Below are 15,998 nucleotides of genomic sequence, written 5' to 3'. Positions count from 1 at the left end.
TCACTTGGGGGTGTTTTCTTTTTTTGAAAGTGGGAATATTGCTGGAGTCTTGGATTAAAAATCCAGGGGGAGAGGCTAAGCTAGCAGTTTTGAATTGATTTCCTGCCAATGCAACCTTTCCTTTAGGAACAGACTGGTGGAAACGGAGGGAGGACGGCAGCTTTGCCAAGGATTCCACGGAGATTAGACAAAGCAGAGGGGGGAAAGTTATGGGTGGATGGTCCTAGAAGGAACTTTGTGAGATAATGAAGAGGAGGATCTGTCTGCGCCCTTCTGCTAGGGTCACTGGAACCTACAAACACAAATGTTAAGCATGCAAAGGCCCCAAGGCAGCCGTCCAGCCACAGCCTTTGCCGGGAAATCCCCCAGCGGCCACCCTGGTCCCAGCAATAATACGCAAAGCGAGCTGTAGTCACCTGCACACACCTGTATTTACCAGAGGTCCAGTTATCAAGATATTGCTTTTTTTTACATTTCCTGTTTTACATAACAATGCATTTGAACGTTTTCCAAAATAACTTGCCATGACAATGACAAGGCTTTTCTTTCCTTCCCCCAAGTTATAAAAATACTTACAAAATCAATTCTTCTCTGTAACGGTGTGACAGAAACATCCCTGCAGTTCTTCTTTCTTCTTCTTCTTAAATTATTACTCTTTAAAAAGCAGACCTTTTCTGGGTATTGCAAAGGTTTGGGGGACCCCAAAAAATAAAAAAATAAAATTTAAGAAGGGTGACCTGATTATTCACAGCAAATTAAGATTGCCGGTTGGAGACTTCCGACGTTTCCACGCTTCGAAAGAACAGAAACCGGAGCCTTGGCGGCTAATAACACTTAAGGGCTCCTGTGCAAATCGATACCTGTCTCTCCCTGCAGCTGGAAACCTAGCACATCAGGGAGCAAGCTTCATTCATGTCATATAACCTTTCCACGTGCTGGAAAACATTTCATTAAAGAGTAGTGAAGGTCTTTTTTTAAAAGCTCTCAGATACGGAGGATAGTATGGATAATGGAGGGTTATAATTCTACTGTCCTACAGGGAAAACGTGATTGGGGGATTTTCTGCACAGTGATGCAAGGTCAAGTTTCAACTGCCTAGCAGTTCTGTGTTCGGGAACATGCGCTGTTGCAAGCAACCTCAGGCTCTCGGAGCTTATTCCCCCAGCCCCCTTAAAACCTGGTGACCCCATCACAGCCATCCATCGCCTTGTCAGAGAACCCAGGCTGGCTCCCGACATGCCTTTACCTCTCCCAAAACAAGAGAACCAAGTCTTGCTCCTGGAAGTTTGGAAAGGAGGAGTAAATCCCTGTGTTCAGGGCAAGAAACCAGGATCTCCTGGGGTTTTTCCCCCTCCAAGCTCTCTGGGTAAACCCTGCCCTTGTGTCCAATGAATCCCTGCAGAATCTCAGGATCGTGGCAGAGTCCCATCCTCAGTCCAGCTTCCCTGGGGGGCCCTGGAAGGCTTCAGGCAGCCTTTCCGAATCCAGTGTCCTTTCTGGAATCTTTCCTTTTTCCTCCTGCAGAAATGGGAACGGAGCGAAAGGTTAAAGGGTGACCCTGCAGGAGGCTAGGGCAGGGGGCTGCAGAGATGCCTTGGGCCCCTGAAAGAATTGCCCCGCGGGGCAGAAAGGCCAACAGCCCAGCCCCTTCTCCAGGAACATTTTCGGGGAGGGGGGCACACACACTCCACGGGCCCCTTCTTAGATTAAGAGAGCAAGAGTGGGGGGGCGCTTCGGGAGAATTCAGCTCCCCCCCCCCCCGCTGCTCATCTTCTCCGGCCTTCCCTGCCTGGAGCAGCCTCCCGGGATCCCCCCCGCTGGGACCACAGCCCCCTGGAGGGCAGGCCAAGGGTCAGGGGTCGGGCTCAGCCCTCCGCCTGCCGCCCTCCAGGGCAGCCCCTACCTCCGAGGGCCGCCGGGCCGGCGCTAGTCCCAGTAGGCGTCGATGGGCTCGCCGCCCTCGCTCTCAAACCGGTAGAGGCCGAGCGCCGGGTCGGAGAGGAGCCCGAGCTCCCCCAGCGCCTGCTCCATGTCGTCGGGCAGGAAGACGATGCCCACGTTGAGCGCGATGTACTCCAGCAGGAAGGCGTAGTAGAGGATCAGCAGGTTGACCAGGAAGAGCCCCGCGGAGAACATCGGGGCTCCGGCCCAGACGCCCCACCCGTCGCCGGGGCACGCGGGGCGCTGGAAGCCGCAGCCCCGCAGCACAAGGGGGCCGCCCGCCCGCCCGTCCTCCGCCGCAGTGTCCGCCCCGCGGCTCCCGGGCGTCGGTGCAACGGGGGGGGGGGCGTGGGGCCGCGGGCTCTCCTGCCGCGGGGTCAGCCGGGGAGCGGCAGGCGCGCCTTGCGGAAGGGCCGCTGCGGGGGCTCCTCGACCGGCCCTCCTAAGCCCCGCCGGCCGTCCGCCCTGCGCCCGCCCCGGCCATGCCCAGCCCAGGACCTCGCAAGGCTGCTGCGTCCGCGCCACCCGCCGGGCTGCGGGGCAGGAGGGGCTCGGCTGGGCCGCCGGACCCGCAGCTCAGCCCGCCCGCCGCCCGCAGAGCCCGCATCGCGACCCCCGCTCCCCCCCCCTGCGCAGTGGCTGCGGCGCGGCGGCGAGGGGGTAAACCGTGACGCTAAGGGCTGATTAGCATGCGCGCCCCGCCCCTCTTGGGTCACAAACGCTCGCCCGTCTTCCGGGATGGCCGCGCGCGGCGGCCGACGGGAAGGGGAGTTTGCGGCCGGTCCGCCCGGCATCGGGCGTCGGGGCGGGCGCGGGCGCGTAGGACTGCGCTTCCCGGCGTGCCACGCGCCTGCGCGGTGGGCGAGAGGGCGGCGGCGTCCGGCTACTCTGAGAGGCTGAGGGGAGGATGGCGGCGGTGGCCGCCGAGGACGAGGCGACCGAGGAGGGGCGACAGCAGCGGCGGAGGCGGAGGCGGCGGCCGTAGGAGCGGAGACGCGCCTGTGGGGCCCGCGCACGATGTTCGGGCGGTCGCGCAGCTGGGGCGGCGGCGGCGGCGGGAAGGCCTCGCGCACCATCCACTCGCTCGAGCACCTCAAGTGAGTCTCCGCCTCCCCCGGGACTCCCGCGCCCATCGTCCGCAGCCGGCCCCGCCGTCCTCGCCCCGCTCTGGGACGCCGCCCGAGGATTGCCGGGAGGTCTCTAGAGCGTCGCGCGGAGCTCTTCGGCCGCCTCTTCCGGGGCTCCCTGGGCGCTTAAGGAGCTCCTGAAGCAGAGCCGGCAACTGGCCCCTTGCAGGACGGGTGGAGTAGCCCTGCTAGCTGGGGGGATTCTGGGAAGGAAAAGGCCCGGCCTTCTTAAAGGGGCCGCGGCTGAGAAACAGGGAGGGCTTTTGAGGGCCTCTCCCGGAATTGGCCTCCCCCCCTCTCCCTTCTCCCATCTGAAATCCAACTGGATTTAGTCACCAGGGGGGAGGGCTGATTTTGTGTCGCCGTCCCCCCCCCCCCGCCCCAAGCAGGGAACCTTTTGCCCCGGGGCCTGAGGACGCCCCCTCCTGCTCTGTGAGTTGAACTGAAGCAGGGAAGGCTAAAAGAAGCGGAGGGGCTTCCCTCTCCCGGTGGGTCGGGGGCTGCTGCCTCTTTCCCGGGGTTGGAGGGCTGGGGGGGGGGTGTCTGTGTGTTGTAGGGAGCAGGGAAGTGCAGAGCAGCCAAAGTCTAATAAGAAAGAGGTTGGGTGCCCAAAGTCAACCCTGTGCTTTTCTCAGCCTATTGGTCTAGCATTGTCCCATACAAAGTAAGACTCCCAGGGTGGAGGAGATAAACTGGACAATTTGCCCAGGTGACCATAAATGCTTCCCCTCCCCCCCCTTTTTTTTAATATTCCAGGAAGTGTGTGGAGTGAGAACAATTGCAATTGTCATCTGGTGTAAGGGAACATAAGGTCACAAGGCGTAGGCTGGATCAGGTCAAGGGCCCTTCAGGCAAGGATGATCTGCCAGCAGTGGCTTCTCTGCCTCCTGAGCTGAAGGCTGAAAGATCATCCTGTTTGAAGCTTAAGGCTGACTCAGCCTTCAATCCTTCGCAAAAGGAGGATCCAGATTGTTGGGGGCAAGATGCTGACTCTGTGCAGTGGGCTGTGAAGCAGTGTGAGGCGGCATATAAGTGCTATTAGCAAAGGGAAGGAGGCCTCTAAGCAAAGCAGCCTGGGCTGACAGCTCCTTGCTTTTGGGAGGGAGAGGCAGGCAGTCTGTCTTTCCAAGGCAACAGAGTCATCATGACCAGCAGTTTTAACTGCTGAGCATTTATGTACTTTTCTTCTAAGGGGGTCAAGATTGGTGGTCAGTACTATATTTTTATTTATTTATTTTATTTAAATTATTCTTATTTTGCTTTTTACTACAAAGGCTGCCAAAATTATTTTCTGGTAGCCAATCTGAGAATTTTGTTTTATGGTAAGAGTTACTTTCTTTCAGCTTTATCGGATTATTCCTTCAGAAAATGAAGAAAGTGTTTTTCCTGGTGCCGCTTTCTCAACCAGCATAATATGTCAGGCCGCTCTGTTATTTTTTACCCCCATAAAAGGTCAGAAATTCTGCTAGGATATTTCATCACCTCCCTTGACCATCTTGGAGATTATTTTTTATCAGCCTCCAATGCCTGTAGAAATTACTTGAGGTGCACAATACACAGCATTCCAGGTATAAAAGATACTGAAACACAAGCCGTGGTTTGTTTATTTTCATAGATTCTATAATTCTGTAAAACCATACATGAGCAGTTTGTGTAAACAAATATATCGTTCAGGCTAATTATGCCTCAGTTCTGTTTGCATCAGCTGGCGCCTTTCTGTACTTGCTGGCTTTCCTGGGGTTTCCTCTGGCCTCCCTTTAGCTGGAAGACCATTCTGATGGAACCCTGGATTGCCATTTCTGCAGGGAAAATGCCTAGAACAGAGGGAAAAAGTACAGGGGGTACTTTTGGTGCCAGGTAATTTGATTTCAGGGTGGCTTATGCTAAATGAAGAACATTTAACAAATCTAGACAAGAAACGATGAGAACATTTGGATTGTTTCTGCAGTGGTTCCAGAGAGCAACGGATTTCCTCAGGCTTAACCTTCAACATACATCATCCTCTCGGGACCATTTGGAAGGCCCAATGTTTACTTTCTCTTCTTGTCTTTCAGGTATATGTATCATGTTTTGACCAAAAATACCACTGTGACTGACCACAACCGCAACCTATTGGTGGAAACCATTCGATCGATAACTGAGATCCTGATATGGGGAGATCAGAATGACAGTTCAGTGTTTGAGTAAGAGCTTGTAGGATTTTACTTTAACAAATACAGACTTTTTTCATGATATGTATCAGATTATTGTTCCAGGGATGTTTTGTTTTCTGTAACTGCTGAGAATTATTCGACTGCAGCGGCCTGAGAAGCTAACAAATATATCAGTATAGTTCTAATGCTAGTTAAAATATATGATCACTATCTTCACTATTATTACATTCCAGCAATAAATGTTTTTTTTTCCAATAAGATATAGTAAATTAGTAAAAATGCTTGCATTCCAGCTTTTTCTTGGAGAAAAACATGTTTGTGTTCTTTCTGAACATTTTGCGCCAGAAGTCGGGCCGATATGTCTGTGTGCAGCTTCTGCAGACTTTAAATATCCTCTTTGAGAACATCAGTCACGAAACATCCCTTTGTAAGTACGCAAGTTTCTTTTCTCTTCGTGCAAAGCAACCTTTTTGTTAAAGACTGTTTGCTACATAAGCTACCCGTGTAATGGAGGCTCTTGTTTTCTGCCCTGAAGGTTATAGGATTTGAGACATTCTAAATGTATTGGGTACTAAATGTATTCAATTAATTGGGACTTGACTTGGTTAATATTCTTCAACATACAGTACTGTTCAACCACTTGATTTTATTAAGTTGTCTGTGTTAGGCCAAGTGGTTTCTCTTTTCACATGGAGACATAAATTTTGCAAAGGACCCATGATATAAATCATAAGCTTTTTTTAAACATGCTTCTAAAATGTTTTGACGCTCGTTTTTCCTGAAAAAAGAAACCATGAACTATAGACAAAAAGTTCTCCTTAGATGCATGTCAACATGTGGCAGACAAGGCAGAAGGCAGAGAACAGAAGTAACAAAGTGGGACCTATTAAGTCTCTCTCTCTGCTGCTTCTTGTTTGTGATTGGACGGTTCAGAGGTGACCATGGTCGTTTAAAAAAACTGCCTGCCAGAAGGTGTCGTGCACATCCTTTGGTTTGCTGGGTTAATTTTTATACTAATCTGCGTAGGTAGTCTTGGACTTACAACGGTTCATTTAGCGACTGTTCAAAGTTACAGTAGCACTGACAAAAGGGACTTACGACGGTTTTTCATAGTTGCACCCTTTGCAGCATCCCCATGGTCACCTGATCAAAATTTGGATGCTTGGCAACTGGTTCATACTTACGACGGTGGCAGTGTCCTGGGGTCACGCGATCCACTTTTGTGACCTTCTGACAAGCAAAGTCAACAGGATTCCCTTAACAGCTCTGTTAATAACTTAATCACTGCAGCAACTCACTTAACAACTGTGAGAAGAAAGGTGGTTAAATGGGGCAAAATTCACTTAACAAATGTCTCACTTAGCAACAGAAGTTTTGGGCTCAATTGTGGTCATAAATAGAGGACTAACTGTTATTTTATGCATCTGTAATTTTTCCCTCAGACTATTTACTGTCCAACAACTACGTGAACTCTATCATTGTGCACAAATTCGACTTCTCAGATGAAGAAATCATGGCATACTATATTTCATTCTTAAAAACACTTTCTCTGAAACTCAACAATCACACTGTTCACTTTTTTTACAATGAGGTGAGTCGCAGGCTGGAAACAAAACGTCGTTTTCAATCAATTCTTTTCGTTGAGAGTTGGATAAACATTTTCTGGAACAATGTATATATTGTCGCCAAATGTGTACTTCAGACACGACTGTGCATCCTAATTTATTTCAAAATCTGTAAATATTTAAAAAAGAAAATAGATAGCTCTGCTGGAGTTGTAGCTGAGAGCATCTGGAGGGAGGCAGCCTGAGGGACCAGGCTTTAAAATTCTGCGCCAACCCTTGCGTAGCACAGCAGGTGCCGAGGGAAGCTTCCTGTACTGACCGAGGCCCCAGATGGCCCCTTAACAGTCCAGAGTCTGAAAGGGCAGAATAAAAGTGCCCAAAGCGCATAACGCCTATTCTTTACTGCCTTCTTCTGCAGCATACCAACGATTTTGCCTTGTACACTGAGGCCATCAAATTCTTCAACCACCCAGAGAGCATGGTCAGGATTGCAGTGAGAACCATCACGTTAAACGTCTACAAAGGTAAGCGTCTTCCTGGGTAGTTTCAGCACTAACCCTTGGGAGGAAGGAGCCGGGGCGTCCGGCGCTCCCAGATTCATCGGGTGAAAGTGAGGCAGGGCAGAGCCCGATTTGACCTAGTGGATCTCCTGAACCTCTTCTCAGAACCAGCGTTTTAAGCCAGCACTGACATCTCAGCCAGGAGGAAGCGATAGAAGCAGGAGAGTACTCAGGGAATGGCCCCTGGAGGGCGCTCTTGGCATGAGGTTTCCCACTTCAGGAAGGATTTTTCTTGAGAATGTGAAAGGGAAAGTTGCTTGGTCAGGACCCAGAGCAGCTTCCTGAAATATTTATTAGAACTTTTGACCCCCCTCTGTCTCTCTCTCTCTCTCTCTCTCTCATGCATGCACACTCTTCTTCATCAGTGAAGAAAATGTCAGCTGCAACCTTGAACTCAGCCAGATGTTTTCCATTGCAAAGAAATAGAGGCCATGTGTCTCTTCATTTTGCCCTAGGAATCCAGACATTAGAGGTAGAAGAGGTTTTTAAGGTAGGGGTAGATTCTGGGCTGGTTTTCGTGTCCGTTTAAAGCTGGCGCCCAGAATCTATGGAATCCAGCAAGAGAGGAGAGGGAGGCCCATTGGATTTGCCCATCCCTCATGTACAAAACGTGTAGTTTTGACTTGGGCCACTTCCAAAGAGTGGCTTTGGTCACACGCTCTAGAAATGGTAGTTGGACATAGACAGGATTCCTTCTGTTCACAGCTGCAGGGCTTCTGGGCCACCTGGGAATGATGAAAGACTGTCAGAGCCTTAGTCACTTATAAAAAATGTTGAAGGCTGGATATAAGTAAATAAAATTGAGCTCATACTGAACAGTCCCTGCCCTGGGATGTGCAGTTGAGGGGAGGGCACCCCCTAGTGGCTGGCCTTGGGACAGGGGTTTCCGAGGGCTGCCTGCTTGTTTCTAACTGCTCTCTTCCAGCCTAGATGCCCTGCTGCTTTAACCACTGACCTCTTTGGAGCTCCTAACCCTGTTAACCACGTTGTCTTTCTTGTCTCTCCTCGTCCTCTCTTCATTGGCGCATCCCGTCTCCCTTAAAACAGTGTCATGTAAGTCTGCTGGTGGATTTTCCCGCCTGGTGCTGTTGCCCAGTTCCCTAGATTGCAAGCGACCGCAGAGTCCAGCCGCTTTCAGCCGCTTTATTATTAGATTAATCTCTCAAAGGGGGTGTTGACCTTTCCCAAAAGCTGCCGTAGAAATAGAATTGAGAGTTAGAGGAAGGGGTACATTCTTAAAGCGTTTGGGGAGAAAAGTATCAACAATGATAACAGCCTGTTTGCCTTCAGTGGACAACCAGCCGATGCTGCACTACATCCGAGACAAGACGGCCGTCCCTTACTTCTCCAACCTTGTCTGGTTCATCGGCAGCCACGTGATCGAGCTGGACAACTGTGTTCAAACAGACGAGGAGTAAGCCTTTCTTGTTCATCCGGTGTCCTTTCTTGGGGGGGCGGTATGGGGGGGTAGTGACTGCATATTTAGTCTGCTCTCTTTTTTTGCAGGCACAGAAATCGGGGCAAACTGAGTGACCTGGTAGCCGAGCACCTGGATCACCTCCATTACCTGAACGACATCCTAATTATCAACTGTGAATTCTTAAACGATGTCTTGACCGACCACTTGCTGAACAGCCTCTTCCTGCCTCTCTACGTGTACTCCTTGGTCAATCAGGAGAAGGTGAGGGGTTCCTTCCCTTGCTCCAGGTGGATGCCTTGGGACATCTTTCTGAAACAATGCAAGCGCAGGAGTCTCTCTGTTGAGTCACGGAAGTAAACCTGCATTACCATACTAACAGCATCATGATCACTTATGTTGTGGGAGGGAGGGAGGGAAGCGATTCACAGGGGCTTCTCCCCACTGTTCCCCTGTCAGGGAGGAAGGGAGGTCATGACAGCACAACGAGCGTCATCTTTGGACCCTCAGTTCAGTTGAAAGAGTGACAAAGAGGAGCTACCTCCTTTCATAACAAAGATGATTTCTAAACCCTCTTGATGTAATAATGGGCATGAATCACCCTGTGGCTTGCCTTGGCTAATCGCCTTTTGGCCAGCCGCAGAAGTTACTTCATGGGTTCTGGTTAAAGCTTCAGCTTTTTGTCTTTTCCTCCTCGCTTGATTGCCAGAAGCTTCTCCTCCTTGCAGACCCTGTCCCAAGGGGCAAGGGGGCAGACACCTGTTTGCCGTCACAAGCAAGAAAGCAGGCCTCCTGCGTCCATCAGTGGCATGTGCCTGTCCCCCTTGTGTTTACACCTGGCTGTTTCTCCAAGGAAAAGGCAGCTCCCTCCGTGGTCTCTGGGACAAGGAGAAGGCTCAGGCTTAGAGAGAGACACCAAATGAATTAAAAGAAGTCAGTCTGTAGTATAGCGCTACACAGAGGTGTTTGGTCTTTAAAAAAACTCCGGGAATACTCCTGGAACCTTTTAAAGGTTTTTATGTAGAGTTCCTCTGAGTGGCTTAATACGTATCAAACAGGCGCATCAACGTGCACCGAGTTGTAATCCGTTGGTGATGCTTCCTTTAGTTCCCTGGGGATGTTCTCCTTGAGGATGTTCCCCATTCTGTAGACAAGAGCATGACTTGGTCCAGATTCCCATGTTTTCCCCAAACAGTTGTGCAATTGAGTGATGCTCTGTTTTAGAAAGAGGGAAGCAATGGGGAGGTTGTGGCAGACATTTTTCCTCATCAGTAGTTCATGTTTTGAAGAGCATTTTTTGTGTACAATTCAAAAATGAAAGGGAATGCTGTCGGTCAATCTATGCATTAACTGTTCCACAGTTAAAAGCCATTTCTTAATTTTTTCCTCCTTAGACTGCAGAACGGCCAAGGATAAGTCTCCAGGTTTCTCTGTATCTGCTGTCACAAGTAAGTGCGAATGATACAGTACTAATTCTAGCGCAGCATTTCTCAACCTCAGCAACTTTTAAAATGGGTGGACTTCAGCTCCCAGAATTCCCCAGCCAGCATGGGATTCTGGGAGCTGAAGTCCACCCATCTTAAAAGCTCCAGACTCTCTTAAGAATTTGATAGAGGGTCGTGTCTACTTTTTAACAATGATATAGCAACGGCGTTAAAACTGGCTGTGCCAGGGGGAGGGGGGGTGTCAGTCATTTTGCAAATGTGATTTGGGGGTTGGGTAAGGACGGGGGGGGGGGGGGGGAATTACAGGACTAGGGTCAGAAATGGGCTTGATAAAGAGTCCAGGCAAATAGGCGGGATGGGTATTTAGTGATTGTGGGGGGTGAGATCTCCTGAATTAGTTACAGCTGGCTTTATAAAGCACATTCCCTGTTATGGGAGACTGGCTGCCCTTCAGCATGATGTTAGGAAGCACTTAAATATGAGATATTCTCCCTTGTCCTCCTCTTCTCTCCCATGCACTGAAGGAAGTGCCATCCGGTGAAATCAGCCTAAAGTAATTTCTCTTCTCCTGTAGCGGAAAGGAAACTAGCAAGATAAATGGGAAGTTAATCTGTGTCCCCTCTCTGAGTCTCCCTCCTCAACAGTTTTTGCTTCTCTGCCTCCCCCCCCCCCCCCCAGGTTTTCCTAATCATCCATCATGCCCCCCTGGTGAATTCATTGGCCGAAGTAATTCTGAACGGAGACCTCGCGGTGTTTTCCTCAAAAGTGGAGCAAGACGTCCAGAAAAGCTCTGTAAGTAGAATGAACGTCTGTTTCCTCTCAGATGCCGCCTTGGTTCATTTGGCAAGGCCGCGGCTGTGGTGTGATCTGCCTGGCATCTAAAGGGTTCTTGGGTACCCTTTATCTTGGTGTTTTTTAAAAAAAAATCGGGCCCGATCTCGCATGCAAGCTGAAAGATAAAAAGCACCGTGGCACATGGAAATGATCTTGTCTTTGTAGCAGGCAGACTCATTCTGGGCTTTTGCCCACTTTTCTGTTCCGTGGGTTCTGTTACTGGGAAATCTGTGGTTAGAAGCTTGTCGCTTTTTTTCTGCTCTAGCAGTTTGACTTCCACTGAATGTCTTTTGCAGAATTACTTGGTCTTGTGTTTTGTTTTTTTTAAAGTATGTGAGAGGGTGAATTACTCGCAGTGGGTTATAACAAGAGTGGATGTTATTTTAGTGGTTTTTCTAGGTAAATTTAATCCCTCAAAAGGCAGACATGTTCAAGAGCTAATCCTGGCATTTTTGCTTTGTTCTTTATTACACCCGGCAATCACCGTTACAAGGTCGTAGCATTTGTTAAGTAAGATGGGTGTGATTTCCTAAAGCTTTGGAAACAGATCTGGAATAGGAGGGTTACTGGAAATCTGTTGGTGGCAGGAATAAGATCCAGCTCAGTTTGAGCAGACCTGATATCGCCCTGAAACAAGCCCAGGTGGGGCAGCTGTCCTGCAACTCCCAAGACGTAGTTGGCCTCCTTTTCCCCCAATAAGAGAAGCTTCTTGAGGGAGGGCGGGGAGAAGGGCTGGTAAGTGGAGGCCTGCCTTGATGACCACCCTATAAGCAGTGGGGGTGGCTGTTGTAATGTCGGTGGGCTTAAAGAGGCCCCTCCCTCACTTGATGGGGGGAGGGGAAGAAAGAAGGAAAGCCCGAAGGAAACAGCAGCCTTGATGGCAGTAAGGCAAGTGCTGCAGCGGAGCAGAAGGAACATGGGACATTCAAATGACTGCCTTGCCACTTGGGAGAATCCCTGCCCACTTCCTCGAAGCAGCTCTGACGGCCGCAGTGGCTTTGATTTAGGTTGCCCTTTACAGATGGCATCACAGAGTACGCTGCTGTTGGGAGGCAGGTCTTCGGTTCAGGCCGAGCCATCTCAAGTGGTCGGGAAAAGCTTTGTTTCTCTGAGCAGCTGAGAAAATTGGGAAAGCAGCCTGCAGTTTGGCTCCCACCCCACCCTCCCCTATCTCAGTCAGCTGGGTGATCGGCCCCCACCCCTGACGCACTCTGGTCTACATCTGAGTGGTCTGGAGGAAAGTGCTTTTCTTGCTATGAAGCAGTTCTCAGATCCGAGAAGCCGCTTGTGTTTCCAGCAGTGGGAAGTGCCAGAGGAAGGTGGTGGTCTCCTCCTCGCTGTCTGGGGCCGGTGAGTCATGCGCCTTCGCTTGACACCCACCCAAGGCAACCCAAAGTCACACTCGGCCTTCGCCTGGCCGCCTTTGAACTGGTTTTGCTCTGCTTCCTGCCCCAGTCGGATGTGGCTGGCTCTGCGCCTGGGTTTAACCTACTTTCGCTCCTTCCTGTAACCCCGAGGGGGGCCTGGAAAGGTTGGGCTTGTCAGGCAGATGCTCCAGCCTACATTGAAATGTACACAGGAGGAGGTGGGTAGAGAGCCTGCCCAAGGAGACAAGCCGTGATAAACATTCTCAGTCTCAGCCGAAAGATTCTGCCAAGCCCAGGAGAGGGAGGAAAGAGAGGAGGGGTCCCCAGGAATACCTAAGTGCACACCAGAACTGAACAAGAGTCGGGTCTTCAGAAGCCATAAAAGGGAAACCTTTTTTCTAGGCAGAGAGCTTTTCCAACTGTGGCCTCCATCTGCCTTCTTCCTTTTTCTTTTTCTTTTTTGAACTATTACCGTCTGGCAGACGGTACCGGATAATAAAAACAAATAGGCTGAAAAACAGCTTCTATCCCAGAGCTGTAACTATATTCTTCTGTATAATGTAATATTAGTGCAGTCTTAGGGTTTTTCGATTTCATTTATAGAATGTGAAAGGGGTGAGTTTGTGTTTTTATTTTTATAATTGTAATGTACACTGAAGACGGCATTTAATTTCGTTGTACCATTGCAATGACAATAAAGTAAATTAAACTTTCTTTTTCGGACTGTAAGCATAGTCCTCCAATTGCACGGAAGATCAGAGGTTTCCTGGGTTGTACCCTTAAATTGGAGTATGTCGAAGATCTGTGGGGCAAGAATTAAGCCAGTCCAAGCCCTCATTGACCACTCACATTCTGACAAGCAAGAAAGGGCCTTGGTTGGGGATTGATTGGATTTCCATGAAAGGGAAGAAATAACTGTTGTGAAGTGGGGCTTGAATCATCCTCTTGGCTCCTGTTGAACAGGATCCTTGGCATGGAATAAAAGTTTCTAGGAGTCGGTGCGACCAGCTGCCTGTAATGGTCCTTGCAAGATTTTTCTTCGAGGCTCTGGTGGATTTACTGCCCTCCAGTGTAACCCTAAAAGGTTCCCAAGAGAGGACAGTGTCACGTCCCTCTGCCTCCACCAGAGGTGGGGGCGGCCCCTTAAAGGCTGTGGTGGAAGAGCACAGCGTTGCTGGCATCCCTTGTCCTGTCCCATTCTTGCCACATGCTCTACGGGCAAGGAATCAGCCACCGAGAGGCCATGTTTTGGGAGCAGAAAGGTTCCTTGCCGTTTCTTTTGCAGTTCTAAAATACCCAGATGAACTCCTGGCTTTCCTCCCTTTGAAGCTTGGTCCGTTCATTGGGTCAGGAAGATCATGGAGCTGACTTCCTTCTATCTGTGCGGATGTTTTAGGCCAAGGCGGGCATCAGGTGCTTCATTAAACCTTCTGAGACCTTGGAGCGCTCGCTAGAAATTAATAAGCAGAAAGGAAGGAAGAGGCTGCAGAAGAGGCCCAACTATAAAAACGTTGGGGAGGAGGAGGAGGAGGAGGAGGAGGAGAGGGGCCCGGAAGACGCCCTGGAAGGCACCGAGAGCCCCTCCAAGGGCCTCAAGCCCAATGGGGAGAGTGAAGGTGAGCGGGGGGCCCACCTGCTGGCTGCCCATTCTTCCACTCCCGTGCCTGCGGGGCTGATGTCGGGGTGGCTGGCAGCTTCTGCCTTGCTGAGGTCTCCTGGGTGAAACAGGGATTCCCTTCCCTCTGCAGAGGCTTCAGCCCCTCCTGAGTGGAACCCCTGGGTTCTTCACAGTCGGGGCACCAGTCATCTCTGCAGGGTCCCTTTGACCAGATCCCCAGGGCCTCTTCCGTTTGGATCCCAGACTCCCCCCCTCCCCCCCGTGGACACCGTCTACCCACCTGTCCTGTGGAATGTACTCGTCTCTCTAAAACACCTCTCTCTCCCCCTCTCCCCCCCCCTCTCCCCCCCCTCTCTCTCTCTCTCCCTCTCCCTCTCTCTCTCTCTCTCTCTCTCCCTCCCTCCCTCTCTCTCTCTCTCTCTCTCTCTCTCCCTCCCTCCCTCTCTCTCTCTCTCTCTCTCTCTCCAGAAATTGAGATGGTGATCATGGAGCGTTGCAAACTCCTTTCTGCCACAGAGCAAAACATAACCGATGAGGAGAAGAGTGCGGCTGCCTCCGAAATGTGCAGCTGGAACAGGTGGGCGAGAGGTCTTCCCCCCCCCTTCTGCGATGGGACCCATGGGAGGTCTCCCCCCGCCCTTCTGCAATGGGGCCCAGCAAGGCCAAGGGCCCCTCCTCTGATGAAGAGTCTCTTGCTCATTATAGCCCAGGCCCACAGAGGGATATAGGTCACCCTCAGGCATAAAGGCAGGGTCCTCCGAAATGGGGGTTCTTTTAATTAAAAAAAAAATCCTCTTTTCCCCCCCCTCCCCAGGCCGTTTCTGGAGCTGGTGTATAATGCCCTGGAGTGTGCCGACTTTGACTACTATGCTCTCTTTGTGTTGTGTCTTCTGTACGCCATGTCCCACAACAAAGGTAAGCCTGTGCTGCCTTGTGAGGGGGACCAAGGGCTGCTGCTCTGAGCCCTTCGGTCGGCTCATGGAACTGCACTTCAGCCAAGTCCCCCTCCCCTCCCTGGCTTTGTCCACCTGAGTCCTAATTTGCATTAGCAAAAGGAGAGAGATTTTTGGAGGGGAAGCAGTGGGTGTTTGAGCCACACTTCTTCAAGGGGGAATGACTGAAAATCTGCCATCCATCTCGGGGACAGGAAGCTCAGCCACTCGTGGAAGCCCATTGATCCCTCTGGTTTCTCCTGCCCTGAGATGCAGCTTTTCCAGGGAACCAGTCCCTTGGGCCCAAAGGTTTGGGGACCGCTGTATTAAAGCAGTAGACCCCTGAGGTTGGGGTTCCCAGATTGCTTAAATTCCACTCATAAATGATTCTCCTGAAAATTCACGGATTTCAGGGCTGGTGGATAGAAGAGTTGCAAACTATTTTGCGTGCGTCACGAAAGGGTGTCCCCTTTGTGTAGAGCTGCAAACGTGAACGTCTGAGTGCTGTCCTTAACGCTTGGCCAAAGGTCATTATTGACACATGTCGTTGAATGAGGACTGGCCTGTTTCAAAGCAGCTTTTTCTGAGAAATAATCTCACTGCATTACAAGAACAGCTTGCTGTGTTAATGTGGCTTTTTAATAACTCGTCTGCTGCAACCAGCATCAGTTAATTGATCTTCTCAGTTCCTCAGCTCATGCAAAGGAACATCTGTAGCTTTTCTTGATCTTGGCTGTCACTCTCAACCCCCAACTGCTGGGGAGCTTAGTTTCATTTCATGATGCTGTGCCTGTAACTGTACCGAAAGCAATACAGAAACCGGTGCCAATCTGTAGCTTTCTGTTTCTCTTCTCTCCCCCTCTGCCTTTCCATCATCCCGTGGGGCTTCCTCTTCTCCGAGGGGTCTTTTAGTAAGCAAGAGAAGGCAAAAGAGGTGCTGATTGTGACCTTGCTGGGCTACTAAGATGCTGGTGCCAATGGCTAAACGCCAGTGGACACAACTTTTGACTCAGACTGCAGCCTTGGGCATCAGAGGCCA

At 50.6% G+C, this 15,998-nt stretch overlaps 1 protein-coding gene across 4 annotated transcripts in view; it reads left to right on the top strand.

The window, feature by feature from the left end:
- The first annotated feature begins 2,905 nt into the window (after window positions 1-2,905).
- The window catches only part of CLEC16A (C-type lectin domain containing 16A), a 36,719-nt gene continuing 23,626 nt past the window's right edge, over window positions 2,906-15,998 (top strand). For 2 of the 4 annotated variants that reach the window (XM_081966062.1, XM_081966064.1), the window contains exons 1-12: window positions 2,906-3,038; window positions 5,123-5,251; window positions 5,515-5,648; window positions 6,664-6,812; window positions 7,205-7,310; window positions 8,637-8,760; window positions 8,853-9,027; window positions 10,158-10,211; window positions 10,887-11,000; window positions 13,806-14,025; window positions 14,496-14,604; window positions 14,842-14,942. In XM_081966062.1, the coding sequence (XP_081822188.1) occupies window positions 2,959-3,038; window positions 5,123-5,251; window positions 5,515-5,648; window positions 6,664-6,812; window positions 7,205-7,310; window positions 8,637-8,760; window positions 8,853-9,027; window positions 10,158-10,211; window positions 10,887-11,000; window positions 13,806-14,025; window positions 14,496-14,604; window positions 14,842-14,942 (1,495 nt within the window). In that variant the 5' untranslated portion in view covers window positions 2,906-2,958. Of the gene's footprint in view, window positions 3,039-5,122; window positions 5,252-5,514; window positions 5,649-6,663; window positions 6,813-7,204; window positions 7,317-8,636; window positions 8,761-8,852; window positions 9,028-10,157; window positions 10,212-10,886; window positions 11,001-13,805; window positions 14,026-14,495; window positions 14,605-14,841; window positions 14,943-15,998 lie in introns of all 4 variants that reach the window. The other 2 variants (XM_081966061.1, XM_081966063.1) reach the window with 1 other exon arrangement.

Source organism: Natrix helvetica (genome assembly GCF_964273705.1).
Source record: "Natrix helvetica genome assembly, chromosome: 13".
Lineage (NCBI taxonomy): Eukaryota > Metazoa > Chordata > Lepidosauria > Squamata > Natricidae > Natrix > Natrix helvetica.
The sequence above is the reverse complement of the archived record's forward strand: the minus strand, read 5'-3'. Positions and strand labels throughout refer to the sequence as shown.